General features: G+C 38.6%; 1 protein-coding gene across 1 annotated transcript; it reads right to left on the minus strand.

Moving 5' to 3' along the window:
- Positions 1 to 9611: 9611 nt before the first annotated feature.
- On the minus strand, positions 9612 to 21880 carry LOC142353464 (nascent polypeptide-associated complex subunit alpha-like). Its single transcript, XM_075405717.1, has 5 exons — positions 21872 to 21880; positions 20408 to 20596; positions 13338 to 13544; positions 10387 to 10647; positions 9612 to 9964 (listed from the first exon to the last, which is right to left on the minus strand). Exons 2-5 carry the CDS (start codon positions 20585 to 20587, stop codon positions 9947 to 9949), a joined length of 666 nt encoding a protein of 221 aa, XP_075261832.1. The 5' UTR covers positions 20588 to 20596; positions 21872 to 21880; the 3' UTR covers positions 9612 to 9946.
- Between the last annotated feature and the right edge of the window lie 1511 nt (positions 21881 to 23391).

Genomic DNA, 23391 nt, shown 5'->3' on the forward strand with positions numbered 1-23391 from the left:
TATCCTGGTTCTTTTTACAATCATTTGTTTCCTGATCTTCTCTAGAAAGAAAGGAACAAGCTTTTGAAGCAGATCTCAGCACAAACCTAAAAATTTTTTTAAAAAAGATGTTTGCAAAAAAAGTTCACTGTTTAACTCAGGTACTGTGATAACTCCAGCAATCACTTGAATTGAACAAAAAAAACATGTTCACCAGAATTGATTCGCAATTTCAAATTTTTAACTTCTAAGCATTTGCATTCTGCTTGGAGGCTAAAATTCAAAGATGTTTCTCCCCAATTTACAGGGGTTTTTTTATAAAAGTTCCATTCCCAGCCTTATTTTCATTTTCCTCTCTCACAGCTGAATTTACGTGGCACAAAAGTGACAGTTTGTTGTCCAATCAACTATTGCAAATATTTGCTCATATAGCGGCTAATTCAAAATAACAATAGATCTTTAAAGTTTTCAAGTTTTTAATGAAATTCTCATAAGAAAAAAATGAGGATGTTATACGGTTGAGAGTTAATTTATTTTGGAAAATTGCTTTATCCTAAGTTTCTGTTCATTCTTCAATTTTTTTTCCTGAATCGCTGCCACAATTCAAATATTAATCATGAACAAAGCTTACCATTTTCTGAGGGTTTTAGTTTTCAGAGATTGATATTGAACGAAATTTGTGAAGTGTTTCTCTTCAAAAGGGAAGCCATCTTCAAGAAAAGTTTGTATCGTTTCTTTTTTTCAACATTTCGGTGCTGTATACAATCATTTGATTTTTCTTCAGTTTTTAGAAAAAATTTCACAATCTCCTGAAACACATCTCAGTACGAGTCCAGAATTAGAAGAGTCCAAATTGTTCCTTTTGTGATGAGCCGTTGAAATGCCTGCGGCAAACGGTAGCCTTATTAATGTGGAGTAGCGAGAATAAAAACAAATATTATGCATGTGGAAAAAAGGAAATTACTGATGAAATAAGATTCATAATCGGTTGATGTGTTGTAATGATAACCACCGTTATCTTATCCAAGTTAATTGTTAATTAATTCCTTTTAGGATCATAATTTTTTGCTTTTTTAGCCAATTTGACATAGTTGAAAGTTTTGGATACCACTATGGAAAAAATTCTATTTTTAAGAACTTTACCGTCAATAGGAATCCATTTAGCTCAAAACACGTCAAAAGCTAGCAGTTGCAATGAAAAATGGTATTCGAATCTCACACTATAGCTCTCATTGTTCAAACTGCTGCAATTATCTTAGTCAACTTTGGCTAACACAACAGCAACCATTTTTTCACTAACTTTCTAACACAAACATTTAAGCGGTCTTCTTTGATTGTTTTACCTTCAGCTTGGTTGTTGAGATATTAATCAGTTAAACTAATGAAAGATACAGTTATTTGATTTATTTCAAATTTATCACTTGTAAGCATTTATATACTGCTTGGGGACCTAATTTCATTTCTCATTCCTCCGAATTTTTAAGCCTTTTCATTTGATTTAACCATTCTCAATTTAGTGTCACACAGTGCTCAACCATGGCCTAATTTGGTCTAACACCAGAATTTTTGGAGCCAAATCAACTCCTGACTAATATTTTTTGTGATGTGGCGGCTACTTAGGTATATCACGCGTAAAAGTTTCCTAACAATATTTTCAAACCACTGTAAACACAACCAAGTAAAAATCATAGAACATGTTTTTTCGCGCTCAAAATAACGAAGTTTTTATTATAGCAGTTTGTTAAGTTTTATTGTTTTGAATCAACTGCGGATCTGTTTATAAACTGTCTTGAAAGTATATCTACTACAACCATTGATTTTTCTCCCAATATATAAATTCCTCTATTTTTGTAGTTGGCCGAGAAATTATAGTTGTTTTTCATCAGTTCATTTGTATTCTTTCAGAAAGCTTCTTCGGTCGCGCTTGCTTTTTTTAATCAGCCCAAAAATGGGGAACAGGAGATACAAAGTTTTCAAATAAATCTCAGCACGAGCTTAAAATCTAGGAAATTCTTAGTTCCATCGAAAGTTTTGCAGGTAGTTTATGGTACAATAATTATGTAGAAAAATTGTAGTTGCATTTTAATGCTAGATTGATCTTAAAGTTCTAACTTAAAATGAGAATATGAATTCATTTTTTGTTAAGTGACTGGCAACACGATTCCACTTAGTTGATAATATGTCAGAAACTTCCAGTTTTATTTAAAATGAATTTGGGATCTCACGCTACAGCACTCATTATTCAAGATGCCGCAGTTATCTGAGTTAGTTAAGCAATGGTCGATATTTCGATAAATGAGCTGCATTATTTGATTGCGATACGTTTAAACTTGTAATGAGAAAAATTCTGATGTTTATTAGGAGTTTCATCTACCCGCTGATAGGGTGAGTTAAAAAATACTGTGTTGATTTTCTTAATATAATACAGATTTCAGCTTCCAAAATAAGTTGAATTTCATAGCCGAATTCAAAATATTCGATGTTTGCAAACGAAAGAATGAGAACACCCAATTTTTATCCAATACTGCAATTCAACTTCCACCAATGCATTTCAATAGAAATTTCCACTCCTTTATTTTTCTAGAATCGTATGAGCAAACTGGAGTCCGGACGTTCTTTTCAGAACTATGAAGAAACGCTGAATAGTTTTTTTATACAATTTGAAACTGGAATCTTTGGTCAAGTCAAATTTTTGAGGTTCGCTGGAAATAGTCCAAATTTAACCAAGTTTGAATGACCTCTGCGTGAAGAGAGAAGTAACTACCGCTTTATTTTGCTTTTGTGAATGAGAAACTCTACGTTTCAGCTAACTTCAGGCTTCATTGTTGGTTCTGTTTCCAAGTATAAGAACAATTTTAGTCTGGTCTACCAATGTAACCAACCGCCTGTAGAAAGATCTACAGAATTTCCACAATGTTGGATTTTAAACGTATTATCGACATTTACCTTTCTAGTGATCCCCTTACCAATAATATCTGTAACAAGAATTTCTGCTACCCTTTAGAATGATCTGTAGTTTGCTCTTCTTTTGATGCCAATTGACTAGATCTTCTTTTTGTTCCAAGAGATGGGAAGATTTTTCAACTCGATCGAAATCAAACATGACCTGTTACCGTCGAAAAAATGGATCTCAAAAGATTGGCGAAGGAATACAATCCACAAAACATGCGCTAATCATGTTCCGCATACGAAAGTGGATAGCAGACCTGAGAGGATTGAATCTAACCCCACCAATAAGTGTAAAATTGCGAGTATAGCGAGTAACTAATGGATTGCAACAAGGTTTACGTGAACCCATTAATGTCGAAAACATTAGTATAATCTGCTTTATTTACAAAAGTACGCGTTTTGTATGCATGCATTAATATATCTTCCTATGATCAAAACTGTTCATTGATACTGAGGATTATGCCAAATTGACGTATAATATTACGTCTTATTGATAAGTTGAGGTAATAACCACTGTTATTGGACAGTAACTAACGTAACGCAGCACTAACGCAATAACTGATGTAACGCAGCACTTGATTTTTGACTTGAAAGCCAATGGCTGCTGAAGCACAAGCTTACTTTAGCCTGTTTCATCGTTTGTTTTGGCTGATTGATGACTTGATTCATTTTGATTTGAAAATTTGGAAATCTTTTGTGAATAAGTAGTAAATGTTGGTGACCTTTTAACGACAAACACATTGAAAGCAACCAAACTTCTGAATTTGAAACACTGAAAAAGAAATTAAGTAACAAAATCTGGGAAGAGTTTAATTTTCTAATTTCCATTTCTAATAACCCTATAACTCAAAATGTTTGCTGTATTTTAGACCTTTTAAGAAAGGAGCCGACAGATAGCGACAATAACAAAGAACAAGAAAGAACAAGAATAAAGACAGATTGAAAAAAGGGGAAGAAGAAAAGGAGAATAGATAAGTACAAAACAGAAAGAGTAACAAGAAATGATGTCCGCAGCAACCAACTTGTTTTAATTTCAATTTGAAGTCCTAACGAAGAACAAAGTAGACAAAAAACGCAGGCGTCTTCATCCGGAGTAACATTTATTTAAGTATATACATATAAAATACCTACTAAAATCATTTACATACTTACTATCATATTATATACCTACTATCCTATATCTAAGAAAACTTATATTAATTGTTCCTTGCAGTTAGTTTTAAACGTCAGGAAAGAATAGAAACAAATGTACGCAAAAAAATCGAAACAAGGCACGCCATATAACCCTAACATTATAAATTTTGACGTTCTCTGACTACCTGCAAAGTTCAAAAGACCCAACAAAGTTTAGCTTTAGAAAATTCAGACCACAACACGCACCACATCATGAAAAACAGGTCTGACTGTTTTTTCCCTCACGATAAACTGCCTGTTTTTTTCGAAAACAACAACAGCGAGGCAGCACCATTACCAACAATGAAGTGAAGATGACTATGCCAGAGAAAATGTGACACAGTGATAAGGAACACTATCCAATTAGATACAACGCCAATTCAAGGAAGGGATTCCAACGAAAGAGAGTAACAAAAAGTGTAAAGCAAATTCATACATTGAATTTCCTCTATTAATTTGGAGTACAGCCAAAACATACACAGCAATCCCAAAAACCCAGTTCACACAAACCTATGAGATACCTCTACAACCGAATGGCCAGTCAAACACAGATCGCAATTTATCAAAGATAAAAGCAAGCATTCTCAAGAATATGAGCGATTATCGCAAAAGAGTAGGGCAAACAAAAGGCAATGATAATGAAGACTGAAAAAACGAAGCGCTTGAAGTTAGCTACAAAGAGCAAAACATCAGACCAATTTCCCGATGTTGCTACAACTAGATTAAACAAGATACTCTGTTCCCAAACACACGCTAGACTGAAACAAAAAATGCGCCCATCTGATGTTAGTAGTGAATCTGATTTCAGTTCAAATCAGGAATCGAACACTAACAACCCAGACCAACGGAAAACAGAAAAAAAAAACATTCGCGTCTGCAACAATCAAAACAACAAAACCCAGCAACAGCAAAGAAACCAACAACAACAACATCGTAACCAACAAACAACCATGTTCAAAACCATTCCGCAAACAGTTATCACAATATCGGTCAACAGAACAACCGATACCTCACACAGACAGACGCAAACAGATCAAGACTTCAACCACATGGATTCAACTATGCAACAGTTGTTGACTACAATCAAAACATCAACAGAAAAAACGCCCATAGTCAAAACAGTAACAAAAACCATTTTAATCGGAATTACAATGTCAGCAACAATAATGGAAAAAGCTCCCAAATTATAACAATCCAAACAGCTTCATGCTTAAAACAAAATCACGACAGCAGAACACCAGACACTCAAAAAATCAAAGCCAAAGACGACAAAACCTTCAACAACAACGGCAACCCTCGAAATCAGGCATGCAGCAACTACCAAATCAGTTCACGGATACGACCTCAATTTCAACTTCAAGCAATTCGGGCTATGATTTACACGAGAGGTGTCAAATAGAAATGTACGCTCTTTTGGACAGCGCGAGCGACACTACACAAATAACATACTCAAGACAAGAGCACTCGGAATAACAAACGGATCACATTGCAGTGCCAATCTCTTCAATTTATATCACATATCAAAACATCAACAAAGTCCTGTGAATTAGATCTCTCAGCAGCACCTCACTTCTTTTCAAACTACGGGTGTAAACCTTGTCAGCACCTGCTTTTCAAAAGCCAAATTTACCAGTTAAAACGCTGCTTTCTATATGCGCCGAATACGATCATCTTGATAACATCAATTTCCCCCTAACACGAGCTAATAGTAGAAGCATATTTGGCGAGCATATTTGGAGCGACATGTTTGCCGTCATGTGCATTATACATAGTTCACAGACGTGCGGAAGATAAAAGTACGTAAACCTGAAGCGTACTCAGCCAAAAAGAAACGATTTCTACGTGGATGGTTACCTTAAAAGTTTCAACACAACCGAAAGCGCAGCAATAACAACAGGGGTAAAAAATAGGTTACAAACAGGTGGCTTCAAGGCCCCAACAGGTTTGAAGGCCCAAAGACCGTTATGAAAATACCTGGAAAAAACGCAGACAGTGATTGTTTGATCCCACTGGGCTCATCAAACCGTTTTTTATTAGAGTACCATGCACTGTTCAATCGATAGTCAAGGTATTAATTGGAATAATCAGATACCGAGAATTTCAACACGACTTGCTTCGAGCGCTGACGAAATTGACAAAAATCAATTTTGTTAGGATAGTATGGAATTGTACAACTTTTAGTAAACTCAGCCGGAGCAATGATTAATTGTACCCGGTAAATTCAACCCGTCAGATCATGGAACGAGAGCACTATTTTTAGGATACAAAAGTCTTGAAAGAAAAAAGGCTGTCAGCACTAAAGTTTCTCCTAAAAACCTGTCCCAAATATCATAAAGAACAGCATTTTACATCAACGAACGTTTTAAATACAGAAATTTCAAATACAGTAATTGACATTAATGATTCCTTTAGCTGGAATAAACTCACGCAACAAAAAGAAACAGTAATGAAATTAGTCAATATCTTCCGAAAAGGCTCAGTCGCAAAGAGCTATGAAGATGCACGACGCCATCTGTTGAGACAATCGCAGCACGAAGCCTTCTCCGAAAGGATAAGAAAACTTGAACAATGAAAGGAAATAGATAAACAGGTCAAGTTATTAAAATTTACTCTCTTCGTGGACAAATGTTTAAAACGAGCAAGAGGCAGATTAAAGCATGCTAAAATACCCTACAGCCAGAAACATCAAGTTATTCTTGAAAATACGAATAACATTGATAAACTATTAAACGAGCAAGCCAGAACAACTGTAGACACCTTGGAACAGAAACTGCCCGATCATTAGAGGACTTCCACGGTTTTAAAGATAACTATGCAAAACATGCTTCAATTTCCGACGATGGATATCACAAAATTTGACTCCATAAGTGTGAAAAACAATATGTATGTCTTTTCACCTGTCTTGCTAATAGAGCTGTGCATCTGGAGGTTTGTCAGACATTGGACACAGAGAGGTGCCTACTAGCCATCAGAAGACTCTGAGCGCGACGAGGGCATCCTGAGTTAATCATTTCTGACAATGGGTTGAATCTCATCAGCGAAAAAGTCAGAGCAAAATCAGAGTTGACAACAATTACATCAAATCCCAGTTACAGTAGCAAAACATTAGATGCAAATTAAATCCAACTCTAAGTTCCTCACTTCGGTGGGATTTGGAAAGAGATAATTCAATCTACCAAAAGCAGGCCGCTAATAAAATTAGTCAGCAAAAAATTGAAAGCCAAAATTTTGCAAACCGTTCTAACAGCGACTCAAGGACTTCTCAACTCCAGGGCAATCAAAATGTCTCCTCAGACACACACAATGAAGAAGCACTAACCCTTATTCACCTTTTATTAAGACGCCCTTAGAGCCCTTTAGCACCGTTGACATCAACCAACCGAACATTCAGTAAAAGGAGTTCTCTGACAAACAATAGATCATTTATGGAAACGTTTGCAAAAGGAGTACCCCTCAGATCTGATCAAAGTATTGCTTTAAAATTACATAATCATCATATCCGAAGTCAGATTATACACCATACATTTCCATTAATTCAAACAATAGAACACATGACATCACAAACGCGGTGAAACTGCAATTTCAAAAAGAGAACGTTCACTTTCCTAAATCTTTCAACGTAGTCAGAATGCAGCTTAAGAGTATTTTTTTTCATTCGGCGACATTAGTCACCATCTAGTTTTTGCTAATTTTTTCCTATTAGCCGGCTTGGCAAAAGCTAGTCTTCAGAATACAACACGCATAATTGCATCGACAGCCTTCAGATTGACAGAGTCTACAGTCTGTGCCGACAATCTTCTAAAAAACTTTAACTATCACAGCCCCGATCAAGCCTAATAATTACTTACAAACGTCTTTGTCATTCAACAACACAGTATTCCAATTACAACAGATCAAACAAAAATAACGATGCAAAGTTTATACATGAACACCATTCTTCACCTATTTACCCAGTTTATATGTCTCCCGGAAGATTGTACAGCAAGTTTATACATACACAAACAGGAAGCCAAAATATCCTCAATTACGGCAGCAGATTATTAATCTCTACAGCTTTGCCAATCCAAAAAAATTCTCGGAATTACGGAACGGCAGTAGAAGATTTATGTAAACTTGGTTTGCAGAATATTTAAATGTAAAACATAAACCTACACGGCAGATTGATGGAAAATAGCTACCCATGACCAAAATTGAAAGAGATAAAAACTAGTGAAAAAATGAGTTTTGTACAAACAATTTCAAAGTGTGAACTATTTAGCCGGCCATTTTGAAGCTGGACATACTCCTCCTTCACAGTGAGACAACACAGGGGCTAGTATCAATACAAATAAACATTCGAGATGGTAACTAAGAACAAAGTTCGAGTAACGGGAATATAAAATTGGGCTTTATGGGTTTATCCCGTTTCTATTTCTGATTTCGTTTTTTGAAACTGACTGTGATCATTTTGAATTGCTTTGCTGAGCAACTGCTGTATAAAAACACTTTTAGCAGAATGAGAGAAGAGTGAAAGTAGCCTAGAGAAGTCAAAAATATTTCAGAAGTCAAAATGTTGAACAAGCTGTGAACTAAGGTAAAGCAAAAATCTTTTTATTCGACGAAGTAAAAAAAACACAGCAGGACAAGTCCTGACGTACAATTCAAAGCATTGTCATTGACTAAACAAAAAACTAGACCTAGAACGGACTATGAGTGAATTGGGAAAACCACTTCTAAAAAAATCAGATAGAAAATTTTTTTAAAAAAAAAATTCAATGTCAAAATGCCGCATGTGACCCAGAAACCACTAGCGAGAAATGGAAATTTCGTTCAAACAAAAAACTAGGCCTAGAATGAAATATGAATGGATTGGGAAAACCATTTCGAAAATAATCTGATCCAAAAAATCAAAAAACGGTAAACATCAAGTGAAATTGCCGCATGTTAACCAAAAACCACTAGCGAGAAAGCTAATTTTTGTTCAAACACCGTTTTCTCACTCTACTTCAAAATTAGTTCGGAAAACTTTCACGCCGACAAAACAAGCGGCCTTTTCGCTCCACTTCCTGTTTCGGCGTGACCAAAATCACCACACCAATTTGACTTCAAAAATCATGAAAATGTCTGAACAGATCTTTAAAAAAGACAGCACCCCAATACAATTCAACATAGGAGCGCTATAATAGCCGGCTGAAATGCTGAGGCGGCTATTAACAAGAGTATTCAGTTTTACCCTCAATCACGCGGCCCGGAGTGTTCAAGCACAAGCTTGATTTAGCTTGATTTCCTTATTTGTTTCGATTGATTGATGACTTCTAGTTCATTTTGATTTGTAAAATTTGCGGGTTTTAAGTTCTACCCACTTGTGCAACCTAAAAATTCATTGTAATCTGGAAGTCTCTTTTGAATTAGTAGTAAAAAATGGCAATGACCAGTTTTGCTCACAGTACTGCTGTAACACAAACACAAAAATTATACACATCTGTAAATTAAAGAAGGCTAATTTACATCATGATAAACTTAGAAAGAGATTATAAGATTTCAAAAACTCTATTGTGTGAGCAGAGAGGCTAAGAAAGACACGAAGATGTGGCAATCGGTACTCGAACAAAAAGTACAAATAACGCATCAATGTAGGGCAAAAATGCATCTGGACAATAAATCAAACCAAAACAGCACTGGAATATTCCAAACATCAATCAGTGTCACTACAAGATTTCATTGGTCCCAAATCAGTGTCTTTTCTGAAAAAGCGTTTTTGCTTCCCATTGCATTTACATATTTCAGTGTCAAGTTTCAAGTCTGTTCTGTTGTGTTCTTTCTGTTTGTGAGTAGCTTCGTGTCGTATCGTCGTCTATAAGTGTCCTTACGACGTTGTGAGCTCCTAAAATGCACAAATAATACCTCAAGTTAAATAAAATCGGACAGTAACCAGTGAGAATATATTATTTAATCTATATCAACTCAGTACATCAATTTAAGGTAGAGATTAACAGATAACTTCGCGGACATAAATTTAATACACAAAGCGCTTATCATTTCAGATGGAAATTGTTTGAATTTACAACGGCTGCCATTTTTCCGCGCCAATACTTCTTTATGTGGTGTCATGTACAAATTTTACTCCACTGAAATAAAAAAAACTAGGGTATTAATGGTGCTTATCTCCCAACAGAAACAAGAACTCCAGCAAATTTGTGTAAATCATAGGATATATAATGTAATGTAGCCATTCCACACGTGTCCTTATTAGACAAAAAGCTTGTGATAATACACAAGGAAGATTTATATAATTGGCATGCGTACCATGATGGCATTGACGATGTCGTTGTCGTTGTTTTTGAGTGCTTTGACTGCCTTGCTCTTGGATACGTTCGCCTGTTGCATCACCAGTTCAATGTCTTTCTCCTCCACTCCACTCGTGTCCAGAGACTCTTCGTCTTCTTCAGCCTCCTCTTCGTCCTCCTCTGGCACTGCACTGGTAGTGGGCGCGGCACTCGCTCCTTCCTTGATTCGCTGGATCTCGTTCAGAGACTTGATCACAGGGGCTTGTGTCAGGTCCTCAACCTGTAACAATTTTTTAAATACCAAATTTTTTATTTGCCATATTCATTAATGGATTTTAATGCAGATATTGCATGACATAAATCTTTCTGTCCACATTTTTACAGGATAAGGAAAAGCGGTTGTCGGCGCGTAGTAAGGTGGTATTTAGACTTGTAAATAGGTCGAGCTTGGATTACTACAAAGAAATTATCGATTTATGACATTGACTAGAGATCTGAATTTCGCTATCTGAACTTTGGTTGTCAACTAAAAACTTCTTTGACCCGTTGTGTGATGGGGATTTTTCAATTAAATTAAGTCTAATCATCTTAACAACAATACCAGGGATCACTTTAAAATACGCAAGTAATCAAAGAGGAAAGTCTGGTCGCACAGCACCACCGTACAAATTGCGTCTCAATGAGTTTATTGGTAATGACTGGAGAACCTCAATCTGTTCTCATGCCCGATTACTAACGACTAAGGTAAAATCTATACGACGGGCGCCCCAGCCTGGTGTAAAAAAAATCTGGATGTGGAACTGCAGAATTCTAAGCTCAGCTATAAAAAAAACAAGTAGTTCATAAAAAGTACATAAACCGACTAAAGCCGGAAAAATTGCTCTCCAATGACAACTGGCCAAAATTAATTCAGTGGGTGTAGCCTCGATAAATTTTTCTTTATGTGCGCGAAAACATCAACCGACGGTAGGATTCGCACCCCACCTCCGGAGTCCAACTCCGTCTCTTCGATGGTGGTATCTACCACTCGGCTATCACGGCTTGTCATCGAGTCTCTTACAATCGGTTTTGTTTTGTTAAAATCAAAAGTGCGTGGAGAAGTCACTTGAGAAGTCAAAGATTATTCTAGACGAAAAGCGAAAATCGGTCAAGCAAAAACTTGCATAAAAAAGACAAGCGTTTACAGTAATTGTTTCTCATTCGAGAGCAATTAAAAAGCAAACTAATCGTTCTCAGTGAATTACAGAGGAAAATTTGCGCCAAGATGAATGACTTCACACTACTAAACTCAGGAAAATCAATATTAATGATGAACCCTTGAGTATAGCAGTCAGAAAACCTCATTTGGAAACCAATGAAAACGGTCAAAAATGAAACAAAGATACAAGATAATAAAGTTAACAACAAAAACTCGCAAAACTCCAAAATTCAATAATATCTGAAAAAAATGATGTCAAAGTCATAGTAGACATCAGCTTTGAACAGAAACGATTTAATCAACTAAATAAACCCCTATTAGCACCCTATGACGGTAGTTTGAAAATCACGCCTTAAACCTACTATACGTTTCGCTCCCTTTAGTACTTCAGCGTGACTAAAATCACCACTCTAATTTGACTTCACACTGACGTGAAAAAGCCGAAAAAAGCGTGAACAGATCTTAAAAACATAGACCGACAAATGTCGGAAGAATTGCTCTTGAACGACAGGCGAGGCAATTTAATTCAGGGGCTGTAGCCTAGATCAATTTTTCTTTCTGGGTGCAAAAAACGTTTCCCGCCTGTATTCGAACCATTGACCTCCGAATCCATAGCCACCCGCACTAACCACTGCGCTATGAATCACTTACCTCTGCTATGCTGCAACCGATTTTGAATTAGCAAGCTTTACTTCGGTGCAATAGCGATCACTCAAAAATGCAGAACGAAAGCGTCAAAAAGTCACTTAAGAAGTCAAAGAATGTTCTAAAAGAAAAGCGCAAAATTTTCAACCGAAAAATTTGCATAAAAAAGACAAACGTTTACAATAATTATTATGAACTTCGTTCAAGAGCAATTAAAAAGACAGCACACCAATACAATCCATATGCTCGCATTTTTTTGGGGGGGGGGGGACTGGGGCGGGTGGACGGAGGATTGATGAGGAGTGGAGGAGGCTGAGAGTTGGGGGGTTGACAGATAGGTATCGGGTGGGGTTGATTGAGGGGGATCGGGTGAGGGTGATTGAGAGGGGGGGGGGGGGGTTCACTCACTAAAAACCGCCCTTCACACCTTCAATTTATGACTTCATCAGTTTTGATGAATTGGATACTTGGAGACTAGTAAGAAGCAAGGTTTTAAGAGAGCTGCTCGGATGACGAAATGTCAAAAGGGCCAGACAAAAAAATCGGTCGAGCGAACAATTGCATTAAGACTACAGGACTAAGAGAATAGCTACAAATTTAGGTAGAGAGAAAATAATAGTTTTCAGATGCTCAAAACTTATTTTGAATTATTTGAAACGATACATTTTGGTTAAAGATCAGCAACGTAGACGTAGTAAATCAGAAAATAGCACGAAAAATCAAAGTTAAATGGGAAAATTTATTACAAAAGATTCTTTTTTGAGAACAGTTAATGAAGAAATCTGTTTCTTCGATGATTAGTTGGAAGTTTCCGTGCTCGTACAGATGGGGGGGGGGAGAGTAATTTTTATTAGTTTTAATAAAAGTTATGAGCACTTGGAATCTGCGAAATCAATTCTTTTTCTCTCCTTGAGGAAAAATAAGTAGTTTCTCAATTTCTTTTAAATTACAATTATTACGCTTTAAATAGACGCTCTTAAGCTATACGCCGCCCCCAAGTTATAGAGACACTGTCAATTAAAAAAGCCGTATAACCTCCCTTTTCTTCCCAGTCCCGGTACCAAATATCGATTTATCGCATATCCATTCCTTACAATTCTATAAAGGTATTTTAAAAACTATTCTACCTTAGCCTCTCCGAAAACGACGTAAGTTTCACCAGTGGGACTTCTGAAAACATCGGGTTTTGAAATGACAAACAGGATAGTCTTATTCTTTCGGATGGTCACTCGAGTGATTCCATGAATGGGTTTCAAACCCAGTTTGCTCAATGCTTTCCGGGCACGCTTCTCGCTTCTCGACTGCTTGGATCCCTTCTCGTCCCCATCGTCGTCCTAATTCACAATTTAACATATGAAAAAACTGCCGGCATGAAAAATTGGTACCACGAAAGTAGTGGATATAATGTGGTTACATAATGTGGATACAATTTACCTAAAATTTAACCTGCAAAAATTTTTCTAGGCAATTTTATCTGCAAATTTCATCAAAGCTTATTTCATGAAAGCTCATTAAAGGTAGAATTACCCAGAAATATTTTTTGCAGGTAAAATTCTAGGTAAATTTGCCCACAACCTATCTAAAATTTGCAGGTATTTCCACCGAAAAAATTACCTGCAAAAAAATTTCTAGGTAAATCTACCTGCAAAATTTACATGCAAATTCCAGGTAGATCAACCTAGAAGAATTTTTTGCAGTTAACATTCTAGGAGGGTAATACTGCACTTTCTAAGTAGATTGCAGGCAAATTTACCTAGAATTGCAAGCACTTGAGATTTCTTGCAGGTAGTTTCTAGGTAAGTTGCAGTAAAGAACAGTTTGCTTGCAAATTCTAGTCAAACATACCTGCAATTTATAATCAATTTATCTGTAAAATTTTTCTACAGAGTAAAATCTCTTCGTACTTATTTCGCTAGAGTAAAATCTCTTCGTACTTATTTCGCTTGATGCTCTCGTGATATTTGTATGCATCTTTTATGGTCTTAGGGCAGATCTTCGCATGAGGGTTGAAAATCTTCACATCGAAGAAAGTGCCATTAAAGCGGAGCACCACAGACCGTTTGCCTTGATGTCCAGTCGAGCGTCATCATCAGTAGTGGTAGAGTTACTCGAGAAAAATTCTCCATCGAGCGACTGAAGTTTTGGATCTATCTGGACATCGTGGCAGACGTCATCCATCAGGTTTGCAAACACGTCTCTGATTTCGTTGTGTCGTAGGTGCGCATACCGGCCTTTGGCGCAATGTAGGGCATGGGTGAGGCTTAATTCTTTCCCGCATGGACATATGGCTGGCGTGTTCTTCGCTTCCCAGATGTAGTGCTATTCGATCACGGAATTCAGTCTTCGTGAGGTCAAAACCATGTTTTGATAAGGGAAGCGCGTTAAGCCAGCTAGATGCTCCTTTCTCCGAGGCCAGCTGGATGGTATACTTCATTTCTGGTAGATTGTTTTCGATTCTGGATTTTTTAGATGAGTTCACGTTGCATGTCTGCTTTCTGTCTGAGACTGATCTTGGTTTGTTCTAATTCACATTGCTGAATTTCGAATGAATCATTATTGAATGCCGCCAATGGACTTGAGAGTTCAATTGATTGCTCAAGATTTTCACGAAGATCTTGTGGTAGGGCGATGTTAGGCCCACCCATTCTGAGAGGGAGAGAAAAAAGCTCTCCTTCCTCTTGGATTATTTCTTTGCCGACGATGTTCGGTATGACTCAGTCAAGCTGCTCCTCCACCTTGTCCAAAACCCCGTCCATGGAAGGTGTAGTATGCGAGAGGAAGCTCAAATTCTGTGGAACCCCCTTCTTCAAACATGCATAGGCATTCTGGGGAGATGTGAGAGCAAATTGACCAAGTCTGTCCAAACATTTTGTGTAATTAATTTCAGCATCTTTCATGAGATTTTTACTGGCCTCAGAGCTTCCGATGACTGATCCCCGGACTCGACCGCCCTGCGTCATTTCCACATTTGTGCCTGCAAACACAGTTGACGCTTGGCGCTCGCCTCCTGGCTTAATTATCAACTGACACTTCGGAGGATTGACAAGATATCCGTACTTGGGACCAAACTGAGTAAGCTTGTCGAAGAGTGCCCTGATATCTTTCAACTTACCGACGACGCTACCATCATCAGCATACCATTTTTCTGTCAAGGAGACATTGTGGAGTCTTGTTATTAGGGGTAGGATTGCGATTCCATAGATTACCTTCGCAAGGGGATCGCCTTCTGTCGTACCTTCCTGAGACAGAATGGTCGACTTACCGATGTAGAGATAAGACGGGTGGCTATAGGAATTCTGTAAGGCAACATGCAAAGATGGGCATAAGGCTTTCACGTTCTCTAATGCTGTTCGTCTATTGAGCACGTTAAATGCGTTTTTGGCATCAATTATTAGAATTGCTTCGTTTTCGGGATCATCAAAACTGTGGCGAAGCAAATGTATGGCATATTCTATGCAGCATTTCTGGCCCAAGCACAGCTGCATGTTTCCACCGTGGAATGTTAGATCTTGCCTGATGCGGTCGACGATTATGCGTCCGGTGATGCGACGCATTACTTCACCAATACCAATAGGTCTTACACCTGGACATTATCCAGAGCCACTAGTCGACAACCATTGTATGCAATCAAATCATCCGGTGGTATTATGGACGTGGCCAGCCTCTTAGCAAACTTGGCAACAAGCTTTCACAGGTTCGTGGAGATTTGCCCGAAAGCAGAAAGTAGTCTACGCCAGTCATCGGCATCAGACCTGAAGGCCCGGCACTTCCATGAGTCTTCATTGCATGCTTTTGGACGAGCCTGGCACTGATTTTGTCGAAAACAGCGGGGTGGTAGGGAAGCGTGCGTGGATGATCGCTCTGAATGCAGTTGGGCTCCAAGGGTTGCCCTTCAGGATGTTTGTCGCGTAAAATCTCGAGGACCGGTCTACAGTCTATGAGAACGGTAGGTGCAAGCACGCCGCCTTTATGGTCATCCAAAAGAACGCGAATAGCATTACTGATCTTACCACGAGACATGAAATCGTTGAACATCTTGAGGTCAGAAAGCTGCTTTTTGTTCCTTATATTCATTCTCAATTGGATTGCCTTCCCTTCACAGAACAGTTCTGGGAAGTTGCAGCTGTGCCATGCACGCAGTCTACGCCTGATGGTCTTATTGTTCGATCCATAGTCCGTGCTCTTTGTTCGACTGAGGGTTAGGTGCAGAATTATCATACAGAGGGTCAGAGATACATCGGTGTTTGCGGCAATCGGGGAGAGGACACTGTGAAGCGTTTCGGCGAACTGTTCCCCTGTCTTGTTCTCACTGAGCATCAAGAACGAGGGCTTCCATGTGACGACCTAGTGGTATATTTCGCGCACTTACCGCGTGATGAGGCTGGAAGTTGTCCCAAAAATTATCCGATGGTGCGGCGACGGAACGTTTGGGGGCGTGCGATGTTGCAGGATCTATGAGCGCAGTGTCGGGAACGGTCAAAGCATTTTGTGGTGCCGGCGTTGCGATTGCTGTTTCGGTGGTTGCGGTGAACTCAGAGCAGCTTTTGCAGCTGAAGTTTTCAGTCCAATCTTTCGCTGCGGCTAGACCACTGCATTTCACGTGAAATATTTATAACACCTATGACACCAGACGCCTCCCCAACGCAGGGGACCCTTACAGAGTCGACAATGGGTTTGATCAGCCATCTGGCTACGGGCTAGTAGTGCGAAAGGCCGCACTTAGGGGGACTAGATTAGGTTAATTACAGAAGCGTAATAACAGCAAGGATATTCAAAGTAATTAATGATGTTAAACAGAATAATAGTGAAAACATGGTTTCCATGAAAGGAGAAGTGCACGGTGTTTTTCCAGAACAGGTTAGGTTCAAGAACATTTCTAAATTAGGGTGGAACAAAAAACTTTAAGGCACAAGAATCAATATAATTATACAATCGTAGTTAAGGGTACTAATTTTCTTATTTATGAGGCGATTATAGCTGGTGGGTATGACTTCGGGAACAATCAAATTATTTGGGCTAAATTTAACAATAATGAGCTGAATGAGGAATTTCCAATGCACTATGAAAGTTTCAATACTACTACGGTGATCATTGAAGCCAGCAATTACTACAACAGTGTTCAGCTTCTGATTTGGATAATGATTGATAACATCACAGACATCTAGCAGATTAGCACCTCGATAGGAGTGAACACAACCCTGTACTTGACCCTGTTCTATATATTTGGGACCAGAGTACCCAAGACCAAGTCCGAGCAGCTGGAGGGAAGAGGGTTGGCATCAAAACGTCCCAATCACGGAGCCTGCTAAAATTCAAAACACAAGAAATTGTTCTAATAATGAAGTCAGTTAGAGTGGTACGACCTGATGTGATAAAGGAAGATGGCTGGCATCAAAACATCCCATTCACGGAGCCTGCTAACATTCAAAAACACAAGAAATTGTTCTAGAAATAAAATCAGTTAGAATGATACGACCTGATGTGATGAGTGGAGGTGGGAGATTGGTTCACTCGCCTACGGCTTGGGTGGCGAGGCTTGAAAAGGTGAAGGTTTGATTCAGCCCAGCGCGCATACGTATTTGAAAATACAGCGGAGGTAAATTTGTTCAGAGGGCGAATTAATAAGTTTATTACAACAATTAGGCTTGAATTACAATTAGGCAATAGGTATTGAATTACAATTCATTTTTCTAAATCCCTGTTGATGATGGCGTACAAAAACTATTGCGAGAAAAATACATGACTACGAGAGTATATGCACTAGTACACTCAGGCTTTTCTGCTGATTGCAGAAAAACTAAGAAACTCTGACTAGTAATCTGTAACGTGAAAATCCCCCTTGTTTCTCTCCTAAATACTATTTTAATACTAGGTTCTTTTCGGTTTCTGCCCACCCCTAGTACGTTATGCATTCCCAGTTACAGAGAACGTTCCATTACATAGAAAGTCAATATGTAACAATATGGCAAGTGCGTCCAGGGATTTGGAAAAACTAATTGCAATTAACTGGATAGACAAAAGCGTCAATTAAGAGAAAGCACCTTCCCTAAAAGGGTAGTCGGTCAACTCGGAGGCAGCAAGTCAACTCCTATCTGTATTTATAAATTCTGACAGTAGTCAAAAATTGAAGCATCAGATGCAAAAAATAAAGAAAATAAAGCATCATAATTAAACAAAATAGGTATGGTAAATAGCAATTAAATTATGTGTAGTGATTTTGAATCCAGATTAGAAAAAATAAAAAGCGTTTAGCACAACAGCCTCCCTCCCTCTACAATGGTTCCTATTGACGCTTCTACTGCAGGGCGCCGGCGCATGGAGCGCGCGCCACGGAGGCAGAGTATGGAGCTACGCAAAAGAGCGAAATTTAATTTTGTCCTTATGTACGTGATTACGTCCGAATATCTTCTTTCTTATCGCTGAACCTGGAAGCCAATCTCTGTATGGCTTCTGATGCTGACGGACCAGCTCCTCCTGTACACGAGGAGATTAACGGACAGAAGGTGGCTTTCTCGACGTCGATTATCCTTTGTTCGTATTTCAGCTTCTTGATGGACTCGTGATATTTGTAGGAATCCGGTATGCTTCTTGGGCAACTCTTCGCATACGGAGTAAACACTTTCACGTCAAAGAACGTTCTGCTGAAGCGCGAATACAGAAACCATTAGCTTTGATATCTAGTCGAGCCTCGTCATCAATAGTGGTAGTTCTATTTGCGAAGGTTTCCCCTTGCAAAGACTGAAAACAGGGCTCCACTTCGACATCAACGCAGACCCCATTGAGCAGGTTGGAAAAAGTCACGGATGTCATTGTGTCTTATGTGCGTATAGCCACCTTTTGGACAATGAAGAGCATGCGCTACATTAAAGTTTTCTCCACATGCGCATCTTGATGGCAATTTTACGGGATCCCATCCATATCTGAGAGCAATTCCATCTCTAAACTCTCCCTTGGTTAAATCAAAATGATATCTTTTCAATGGAAGTGCGTTCAGCCAGCATGATGCTCCTTGTTCCATAGCCAAATCTAGAGAATATGCCTCTCTATCATTGAGATCTTTGATTGCCGAGCTTGTTGCTGTTTTTCTTTTCTGATTTTCTGAAGGATTTTTTCCTGATGAAACTCTGCATCTATAGAGTTATGATTCTGTAGCTGTTCACCTTCCGGTATCTGTCATTGAACGAGGGATGATTTATCATTGAAGGTATAAGATTTTTATCAATTATTTTATCGGCTTCCCTCAGCAGACTGTCCGCGTTTGGAGCAGTCCTAGCAATAAAAGTCAATGTGTTGCAATCCTTTCGTAAATGATTTGTACAAATTCTGAGGGGACACTTTACTACGTTTGGCGAGTTTCTCAAGCATGTTAGAGTAGTTCACTGACTTTTCTTTCAGAAAATCGTTACAACTTTCATCAGAACCAATAACTGAACCCAGAACTCGATGACCTTCAATAACATCAACATCTAATCCCGAAAAAACTTTGTTCGCCTTCTGAACAAACTGAGGTTTTGTAATAAGATGAAATTTGATCACATTATAACCGAATGCACCGCCATGTTCATAGACCTTATCTAGCACAATTCGCAGTGATTCAAGGCTACCGGCCACCGGCGTCATCTGCGTACCATTGGATAGACAAAAAGGAAACAATCAATTAATTTTATTGATAATACATAAAAATCAATTATTACAATAATTGCTATAATTGATCAACTAAATTTGAAATTCTATCAATTATTTTTGCAGATTTGAAAACAATTTTGCCTTGATTTACCCATAAATGTACGCAAACGGTTATATAATCTGAATTTTTCTGAATTATTCAATTTCTAATCAACGACGAAAACTTTTCAACACCCAAATCTGTCAAATTACATACGATCTGTGCCAGAAGTTTGTGATCTGGGAAATTTTTCTCTAGTAGCATGTTTGCGACGTGACAAAATGCTGCTTCAATTTCTGCCAATTATTGGGCAATTAATTCAGTCGTTCCAATCGTATTATTGCAATAAAATAGAGTAACCAATCATTTATTACAATCAATTAATTGCCAATTCTTGAAATTACAATTAATTTTTCCAAATCCCTTGATGCAACAAAAAGTTAGTATTTAGTTTCAAGATATCAACCCAACCACTGAAGACTGCAACACGGCGACAGCCACATAAAACAATAAAATGAATGCAGAACTTACATCACCCTTTTTGTCTACGTCAGCATTGGCAGAGTCTTCCAATCCTGGCATTTCCTCATCATCGTCGTCACTGTCGCTGCCATCGGCCTCTACATCCTTTACCTTGCTCTCCGGTGGTATCTTTGCAGCTTTCGCCTCGCTCCCCTCACTGAGTTTTTCCATAACTTCTGCAGCTGTCATTGTGTTTCTGAAAAGATGAGAGAGAGCGAAAAGGCTTTACTACTCGGTTAGAAGGCCAAAAACCAAAGCATGTCTCTAATACATCTACATTTAGAAGCACAACAACATGTGTCAAAGATATATATCAAACATGTATAAAGAGGTCAATTAAAAGAAAGCCCCTCCACTAAAAGAGTAATCGGTTTACTCGGGGGCAGCAGGTTAACTCATATGTATATTTATAAATCCTGACGGTAGTCATATTGGAGTCAATCTTTACATCCAGAAACAAACTCTGAAAAAACTATTTATTCAAAAGAAAATAAATGTAGTAGTAGTAGCGAAGTCTTTAGGGATATACCATGGGTTTTCACCCTTTATGTCATTAGTGAGTAAGTTTGGAATGTTGGTTACAGTTCGTGCAATGGCAGAGTATCCTCCAGGTACATAGATTGGCTTCATTGAACTTTTCGAAGTATTTCCTAAATTGCTGTGTTATTCGTGTTTTCTTTCGTTGTTAAGTCGATATGTTTACTCAAAATGTTGTGCAGTGTTCCGTTTCGTGTCCAGAAGTTATCGTCGGTCCTTTTGAGTCTGGTTTTGGGAATGTTGAAGCTGGAGTTGGAGCCTGTCTGGTTCGTTCGTTGGTATTACGTGATAGGTAGTCTGACGTTTTTATGTCATAGTTGTGGTCAGTGATGGCGCAGAACAGTAGGAGACTGTGGAGTTCGAAGTACATTGAGAGTGGCAATAAGTTGAGTTCTTTGAGTCTATCTTTATAGGGAATTGTGTTGTTTAGAATCCACTGTGTTGCACTTTTCTGTATTCTGTACTTTTCTGTAGTCTGTTTTGGTGGGGTACCAGACCGCACATGCGTACGATATGACGGGTACCCCACGTGTATGCGTTTAGTTTGGCTTTAGTTGTTGACTTGAAGAAATGTTACGCTGGAGGGAAGAGGGTTGGCATCAAAACGTCCCAATCACGGAGCCTGCTAAAATTCAAAACACAAGAAATTGTTCTAATAATGAAGTCAGTTAGAGTGGTATGACCTGATGTGATAAAGGAAGATGGCTGGCATCAAAACATCCCATTCACGGAGCCTGCTAACATTCAAAAACACAAGAAATTGTTCTAGAAATAAAATCAGTTAGAATGATACGACCTGATGTGATGAGTGGAGGTGGGAGATTGGTTCACTCGCCTACGGCTTGGGTGGCAAGGCTTGAAAAGGTGAAGGTTCGATTCAGCCCAGCGCGCATACGTATTTGAAAATACAGCGGAGGTAAATTTGTTCAGGGGGCGATTTAATAAGTTTATTACAACAATTAGGCTTGAATTACAATTAGGCAATAGGTATTGAATTACAATTCATTTTTCTAAATCCCTGTTGATGATGGCGTACAAAAACTATTGCGAGAAAAATACATGACTACGAGAGTATATGCACTAGTACACTCAGGCTTTTCTGCTGATTGCAGAAAAACTAAGAAACTCTGACTAGTAAACTGTAACGTGAAAATCCCCCTTGTTTCTCTCCTAAATACTATTTTAATACTAGTTTCTTTTCCGTTTCTGCCCACCCCTAGTACGTTATGCATTCCCAGTTACAGAGAACGTTCCATTACACAGAAAGTTAATATGTAACAATATGGCAAGTGCGTCCAGGGATTTGGAAAAACTAATTGCAATTAACTGGATAGACAAAAGGGTCAATTAAGAGAAAGCACCTTCCCTAAAAGGGTAGTCGGTCAACTCGGAGGCAGCAAGTCAACTCCTATCTGTATTTATAAATTCTGACAGTAGTCAAAAATTGAAGCATCAGATGCAAAAGATAAAGAAAATAAAGCATCATAATTAAACAAAATAGGTATGGTAAATAGCAATTAAATTATGTGTAGTGATTTTGAATCCAGATTAGAAAAAATAAAAAGCGTTTAGCACAACAGGCTCCCTCCCTCTACAATGGTTCCTATTGACGCTTCTACTACAGGGCGCCGGCGCATGGAGCGCGCGCCACGGAGGCAGAGTATGGAGTTACGCAAAAGAGCGAAATTTAATTTTGTCCTTATGTACGTGATTACGTCCGAATATCTTCTTTCTTATCGCTGAACCTGGAAGCCAATCTCTGTATGGCTTCTGATGCTGACGGACCAGCTCCTCCTGTACACGAGGAGATTAACGGACAGAAGGTGGCTTTCTCGACGTCGATTATCCTTTGTTCGTGTTTCAGCTTCTTGATGGACTCGTGATATTTGTAGGAATCCGGTATGCTTCTTGGGCAACTCTTCGCATACGGAGTAAACACTTTCACACCAAAGAACGTTCTGCTGAAGCGCGAATACAGAAACCATTAGCTTTGATATCTAGTCGAGCCTCGTCATCAATAGTGGTAGTTCTATTTGCGAAGGTTTCCCCTTGCAAAGACTGAAGACAGGGCTCCACTTCGACATCAACGCAGACCCCATTGAGCAGGTTGGAAAAAGTCACGGATGTGCGTATAGCCACCTTTTGGACAATGAAGAGCATGCGCTACATTAAAGTTTTCTCCACATGCGCATCTTGATTGCAATTTTACGGGATCCCATCCATATCTGAGAGCAATTCCATCTCTAAACTCTCCCTTGGTTAAATCAAAATGATATCTTTTCAATGGAAGTGCGTTCAGCCAGCATGATGCTCCTTGTTCCATAGCCAAATCTAGAGAATATGCCTCTCTATCATTGAGATCTTTGATTGCCGAGCTTGTTGCTGTTTTTCTTTTCTGATTTTCTGAAGGATTTTTTCCTGATGAAACTCTGCATCTATAGAGTTATGATTCTGTA

Source organism: Convolutriloba macropyga, chromosome 14 (assembly GCF_964194025.1).
Source record: "Convolutriloba macropyga chromosome 14, txConMacr16.3, whole genome shotgun sequence".
In the NCBI taxonomy this organism is placed as follows: domain Eukaryota; kingdom Metazoa; phylum Xenacoelomorpha; order Acoela; family Convolutidae; genus Convolutriloba; species Convolutriloba macropyga.

Coding starts and splice junctions, on each gene's coding strand:
- LOC142353464 (XM_075405717.1), bottom strand. CDS start 20,587: ATGACAGCTGCAGAAGTTATGGAAAAACTCAGTGAGGGGAGCGAGGCG. Junction 13,545..20,407: donor ACGTAGACAAAAAGGGTGAT/GTAAGTTCTGCA, acceptor ATTGTGAATTAG/GACGACGATGGGGACGAGAA. Junction 10,648..13,337: donor TCGTTTTCGGAGAGGCTAAG/GTAGAATAGTTT, acceptor AAATTGTTACAG/GTTGAGGACCTGACACAAGC.